General features: G+C 49.5%; 1 protein-coding gene across 1 annotated transcript in view; it reads right to left on the bottom strand.

The window, feature by feature from the left end:
- Positions 1-81: 81 nt before the first annotated feature.
- TMPRSS6 (transmembrane protease, serine 6) overlaps positions 82-6,494 on the bottom strand; it is a 16,114-nt gene continuing 9,701 nt past the window's right edge. Inside the window, exons 11-17 of the mRNA XM_009083998.1 lie at positions 5,987-6,085; positions 3,925-4,038; positions 3,520-3,636; positions 2,607-2,775; positions 1,947-2,218; positions 924-1,060; positions 82-240 (exon numbers count right to left, since the gene is read on the bottom strand). Of these exons, the coding sequence (XP_009082246.1) occupies positions 82-240; positions 924-1,060; positions 1,947-2,218; positions 2,607-2,775; positions 3,520-3,636; positions 3,925-4,038; positions 5,987-6,085 (1,067 nt within the window). The remainder of the gene's footprint in view (positions 241-923; positions 1,061-1,946; positions 2,219-2,606; positions 2,776-3,519; positions 3,637-3,924; positions 4,039-5,986; positions 6,086-6,494) is intronic.

Here is a 6,494-nt window from a genome sequence, read left to right as displayed (position 1 = left end):
CTGAGAGGCAAATGAGCAAGATCAGGAATGAGTGCCATGTGAGTGTAGGTGTGATGGGGAGAAGACAGAGATGCACTTTTCTCAGCTCATGGTTTGGTTCATCCAGCCCAGCACTTGAGTGATCCTGGTGTACACTCCATAGTGATTTGGACGTGCACATCCCATTCCCCAGCTGACCAAACCAGCCAGAAACCACCTGCCACTGGGTTCTTTGCAGGCCAGAGGACCTCCAGAATCACCCTAGAGAAAGGAAAAGAAAAATGGGGCAATGGTTATCCATCAGCTTCTCCTGCTGCATGATTACACTGTATTTGGGTCCCTCTGTATCAAATACTGTATCCCCTCAACTCATGCCTGGGACATCTGCAACATTCCTTGTACTTTAGGCATACATCATAAACAGTCTCCAGTGCAAACACCTGACCCATTCATTCCTTCATCATGCAAATTCCTCTCCCTTAGCCACGTCCCAAGAAGCTGGTTACTTTACTGTTTCCTCCTGCTCTGTGTGGCATTTCTAAATATGTGGCGAGCAAGGAAGCTGGTGGAATTTAACTGGATACCAAGAGGATACCAGGAGGGATGCAGGAGAGGAATTCCTTGAGATTGATACTTGTGAAGGAACAGACATGCTGAGGGCGTAAGAGACTGATGTAGACACCTGACTTGAAAGTGGGAGGTAAAGAGTGGAGAATAGGTTGAAATGAGAAATGTTTAAGTGCATTTGAATCCTGTCTAAGGCAAGGATGCTGGGAAGAAATGGTCCTGAGAGCCGTTGTTGGCCACTTAGATTAGAGGGAGTGGTGGGGAAGGGACATATTATGGTCTTTTCACCCCCATTTCAGGCTGTGGATTGCATTTGTGAGACTTGGGACACACCCCACCTCCAGTAGTCAATCCTGATCCCACAACTCCTCTGTCACCTGACAGGCATCTTTCTTGCCCTTGTAGTACCCAGCACACAGCATCCTGGGAGTAATGATGTAGTGATAGGCCTCACTGCAGATGTCCTGCTGGATGAGCTGCACGTCCACCTTCTGCAGAACATTGCTGATGTGCCCTGAGATGTAGAGCCCCAAAAGTAGTGCAGGTGAGCTACGGTGGAACTTCCCACTGTTCACCACAAACCCCCACCCAGCCCATGTCTATCTCACTGCATGCTGAAACCTGCCATCAGAATTCCTGTTCTGCTCTCCACTGGCATCACAATCTCTAACTTTCAGCAGAGCACTTTCCCTGCATGGAAGTTGCTGATGTGCCCTGAGATGTAGAGCCCCAAAAGTAGTGCAGGTGAGCTACGGTGGAACTTCCCACTGTTCACCACAAACCCCCACCCAGCCCATGTCTATCTCACTGCATGCTGAAACCTGCCATCAGAATTCCTGTTCTGCTCTCCACTGGCATCACAATCTCTAACTTTCAGCAGAGCACTTTCCCTGCATGGAAGGAGTAATATTCCATTCCTTTCTTCTTGTGGGCGCTTCAGCTTTTGGGACAAGGAAGATTCTGGTTTGAGTAAACCTCTAGGTTGTCAGAGTCTTGGGTTTGTTTCTTATTGAAATGGATGTTATGCTCTTCTGGCTAAGTATGCAAACTAGGACTGTCCAGTTCTGTATAGTCTCCTGAATGTTTCCATCTAGGAAGCAGCTGGAACAAGTGTGTGAGTGGGCAAAGGCACTAAGCTGACCTGAAGTGCTATTCTAGTCTTTCAATGAAGAAATACACGCTGTCCCCATATAGATTACCAGACTCTTATGACTCTCCAAATGAGTTTTCAGGGCACTCAACAGGTAACTTTGATCAACCTGTTGCCCAAAATCAAAGGGAGTAAAGGAAGCATAATGTTTTGGGGTGAACAGATGCCTATTCTGCCTACCACACATCTGAACCTATGTTTCTGCCTTGGCATTGCTACAATAGGCCACCAACAAAGACCTGGAACCTACCGCCTTCCTTGAGGGCTCCCCAGCCAGTGATCCAGCAATGAAGGCCAGGCTCAAAGAGGTGAGAAGGAGCAGGCAAGCAGATGGGCTGGATTAAGGGCGAGATGATCACAGGATGGTCCAGCTGGAGAAGGGCCACATCATAATCATGGCTGTCCTCCTCGTAATAAGGGTGGAGGAAGAGGCGGATCACCTTGAAGGACACCTCTGTGTGGCTGGTGGCATTTTGCAAGTATTTGCCCAAGTAAACGGTCCAGATGGAGGCAGAGGCCAGCCTGTGAAATGCAGCAGAGAAGCATGGGATCCAAACAGCATGCTCTGCAGGTAATGTTATCCTGGCCCCATTGTAGCACATGCTGACATCTCCATGATGACAGTATGGGGACAAGCCTGAGCTAAAGCAAAAGGTGGAGGGTACCATTGCTCCCTCAAAGCTGCTCTATGAATACCAGCATTGTCCCTTTTTCCTTGCATGCACACCCAAATACTAGTGTGTGTAACCATTCCCCTTTCTCCAGCTCCAAGCCACAAAGAAGCATGACACAAGTGCCAGATGAGGAGTGCAGCTGTCCCATGACATTTTCACTGCTTGGAAGATCCATCATGCATGACGTAGAAAGCAACGCAAATCTTTATGCCCAGCACTCTTCCCTCTCTACTTACCTCTCATCCTGGAAGCAGTGAGCAGCTGAGACCACCCAGCGGTCAGCAATGAGTGTTCCCCCACAGATGTGACGTCCCCGAACTTGCAGGCTGGCCTGCCATGGCCATTCCCCTTCCACAGAGTTTTCACCACCCACAATCCTGCTGAGAGGGGCTTGCAGCCCACAGTCTGAGGAGGAGACACAGCAGATACTTCAGGGAAAGAAGGGAACATGATATACTGTGGCTGCCCTTCCTTTCCTACTAAATTGACTGATGAGTTTGACCTCTAATCCCTTGCCTTACCTAGCCAACAGATGCTTTATATACTGCCTAGGATGGGTCTAGTGAGCAGTCCCTCCCACTCTGTGTCCCCACTGATACCTGCACAGCCTTCTCCACCTCTAGTTGCAGCCTGGGGATGCCTTTCGGGCTGCACACTGACTGTGCTACCTGCTGTGCTGCCAGAAAACCCTCACAGTCATTCCCTTTCATTGCCTACTGAGGCTCCAGGAAAAAACAAGCAGGAAAATCAAAACATCAACACTCTTCCTGCCAGTGGCCATGCAGACATGGGTGATTCTTCTGGCTGGAGCCTTGTAGGATGGCATTACTTCATATAAGCCAGCACAGTGGTCCAACAGGCAGTCTGTGGGTTGAACCTGGCCTGTGAGCTATGTCTATCTGGCCTGATGCCACTGCCTGAAGGAGCAGCTGCCCAAAGAGCAAGTTCCTGCTCATAGCTCAGCACAGAGTTGCTGCCACTGCAGGATGAAGCAGAGGGCACTGATACTGGGTAACTGTGGTGGGGAGAAGGTGGTGGAATACAGGAGAGTGAGTACTTCTGCTGGGATAGTGGGGGGAAAAGGGGGCAACTAGCAGTTATGTGGCATCCTGAACTGCCTGGCTCACATGTGCCTGATCATTTCCTCACCACAGTGCTTCTCATCAGACAGGTCCTTGCAGTCTGCAGTGGTGTCACACAGGGGGTTGGGTTTCTTCACACAGGTCCCGTCTTCACAGCGGTAGGTGAAAGGACCACAGGGGACACCTGCAAAGAGGAAGGGGAGCCAAGGCTGAGGGAGGGCAGCTGGTTGTAGGCACAGCCTGAATTCCTTTAAGCGGGGAAAAAAAGGCAACAGAGAGCTTCTCAGTGCTTGGGGGAACTCCATGAGAGGGAATTTCCTGAACAAACAAACATCTCATAAACATTGTGAGCTGGTCAGGCAAGTTAACTCCCAGCTGGTGCCCTTATGGCACATGGGGGAAGTATGCTACCGATAGCCTTGGCTGGAGCATAGGGGAAAGCATTTGCACCCCAGCACCATCCCCTCCCTACCTTCACTGCACTGCTCCTCATCACTCCCATTGAGGCAGTCTAGCTGCTGGTTGCAGACCCTTCTGAACTCGATGCAAGTGCTGTCCTCACGGCACTGGAACTTTGCAGGGCACACTGCGTGGGAGAGAAGCACATGAGAGTTAGGCATGCAAGACAAGGTGTGAGGTCAGGGTCCTAAGTGTACCACTAGTCTTTACAACCTCTTCCCTCACCTTATAAGCTGTGCTTAAGACCAGCTGTGGTATGGTGCAGCTGTGTAGCTTTTGCCTGATCTACAATGTTGATATGCCTGCACTCTGTCTTACACTTTGCTGCTGCTGCTGATTTAACTTTTCTTGTCATGGCCTCAGACCTGCCTCAGCACTACAGACTTGCCTTGAGGTCATGGGACTCCTTGGTTACCATCACTAGATCTGGGTAGGGTTCTGTAGGACTGCATCCTGTCTGGTGAGGTCACTGTTCCTCCTGCCTTGTTGTCACCTTCAGCTCATGAATCACCATCTCATACAGACCAGCAGTTCCCCTTGTAGATGAGTCCTGAACAACAATGGATCCCTCAATGTCCATGAGCTCTGATAGCCACTCAGGATGGAGGTGGGCCTAAGGTGCCTTGCCCATCACAGAGTTTGCCTTCTGATTACGTTTCCACAGCAGGAACTTGTCCTGTGTTTGTGTGTATATCTATGTCCAACACCGAACATGATGGGCCAGTACCTCCTGGGTATTTTAATACTGCAATGACTATAATTTCTTCATTAATTAGTGTGAGGCTTCCAGATGACTAAAGGCACATGCAGGTCTGAGGCAACGTCACAGTGATTTTAAAGATAGAGACTGTTCCATTCAGACATGGAGTGAATAAACAGAGATGTAACAGTGACAAGAGTATAAGAAAAGAGGGAAATCACAACATTTCCACTTTCTTTTTCAAATATAAAGGGACATTTGGAAACACTGAGAAAGTGAGTTTTGTCAGTGTTGGTCTGTGGAACTGAATGACATGAGATATCCCTGGAGCCAAGAAGCTACCAGGATTCAAGAAAGGATTAGTTATTCATAAGGATGCAAATGTACCCATGTCTGCATGAGGGAAGCATGCAAGCCCTGATGTCAGACAGCTGGATGATGGGACAGAGCACACTGTCAGCAAGACTGATGATGACATGAAACACAACCATGTTGATCCTGTGAGAGTTCTCACATTTCTAGCATAGAATTAAAACTTTGAGAAAGATTTCTCCTTTCTTTTACTTTAGACTTTTCCTATACTTTCCTCTGAATCTTTCAGAATTGGCCTCTGTCTCTAGTGGTTCAGGGCTCATTCTGTATGAAAAACAGCTATAGGAGACAACTAATGAAAAGTTAATGGTGACAGCAATGTGATGAGTCCCCTCCTCACACCAGAGGTGGGAGAATAGATGAATTAGGTGTCATGTCTAAGCCTGAATATTCCTATGAGAATGGGGCTTTTCAGGAGTTCTGAGATGCTAGGGATGGTGTCTGCACCAGCACTAACTGCTTTTGGCATGAAGAACCGATTGAGGCTGACTGAGGACTTCAGTGCTCCTAAACTGGGGAGCAACGTATGAGTGAGGATCTGTACAGATCAAGCCTGGGGGAAAGGGGAGAGAGAAGGACAGTAGGTGGGCTTGGGGAGGTGTGGATTGGGGGGGGGATGCTGAGTGGTGTGACAGCAGAGGGGGCTGTAGGCCAGGGCTGAGGTTGGTTGTCAGACCTGGGTGGGGAGGAAAGCAGGATAAGGTGGGGGACAGCCTTGGTAGGAGGCTTCTTTCAGGCTGCCTGGAGCTCTTGGTGCATGGGTACTAGAGGGTTTCTTCCGAGAAGAATGTGCTGTGCACAGGAGCATTGCTGCTCCTTCCAGAGCAGGCTAAGGCCATACAGCAGTGGGATGAGGATGCAAATGTTCAAACTCATGTGGGGGAGGTACAAGCCTGTGCCAAGGCCAACCAAAGCCTCCCTCCCTATCTCTTCCTACCTTTGGAGGAGCAAGGGACTGTGTCCTGCTGAGACTAGGGTCCAGAAGGGAGAAGAAATCACTCACCACAGTTTCTCTCATCCAGCCCGTTGGGGCAATCTTTAATCCCGTCACAGGCTGGAACACACAAGCCATTCAACAAGCACAGGAACTCCCCAGGACATGCTGTGAAACCACCAGAGAGGAATTAGCCCTCAGTGACTGGAAACCTTGCAGCAGAGCATCATGGCTTGAAAGTGAAGTGTAGAGCTGCACACCTTCCTGACCACAGAAGTGCTGCTGCAGTGTGCTGGCAGCACTCACCGCACTCCCCAAAATCTACCACGTTACCTGCTCTTAACAAGGGCAAATCTCCCCAGGACATGCTGTGAAACCACCAGAGAGGAATTAGCCCTCAGTGACTGGAAACCTTGCAGCAGAGCATCATGGCTTGAAAGTGAAGTGTAGAGCTGCACACCTTCCTGACCACAGAAGTGCTGCTGCAGTGTGCTGGCAGCACTCACCGCACTCCCCAAAATCTACCACGTTACCTGCTCTTAACAAGGGCAAATGAAGCCAGGCTATAGTGGAAGGA

Source organism: Acanthisitta chloris, unplaced genomic scaffold (assembly GCF_000695815.1).
Source record: "Acanthisitta chloris isolate BGI_N310 unplaced genomic scaffold, ASM69581v1 scaffold17251, whole genome shotgun sequence".
In the NCBI taxonomy this organism is placed as follows: Eukaryota; Metazoa; Chordata; class Aves; order Passeriformes; family Acanthisittidae; genus Acanthisitta; species Acanthisitta chloris.
This window is presented reverse-complemented; position numbering and strand designations above follow the sequence as displayed.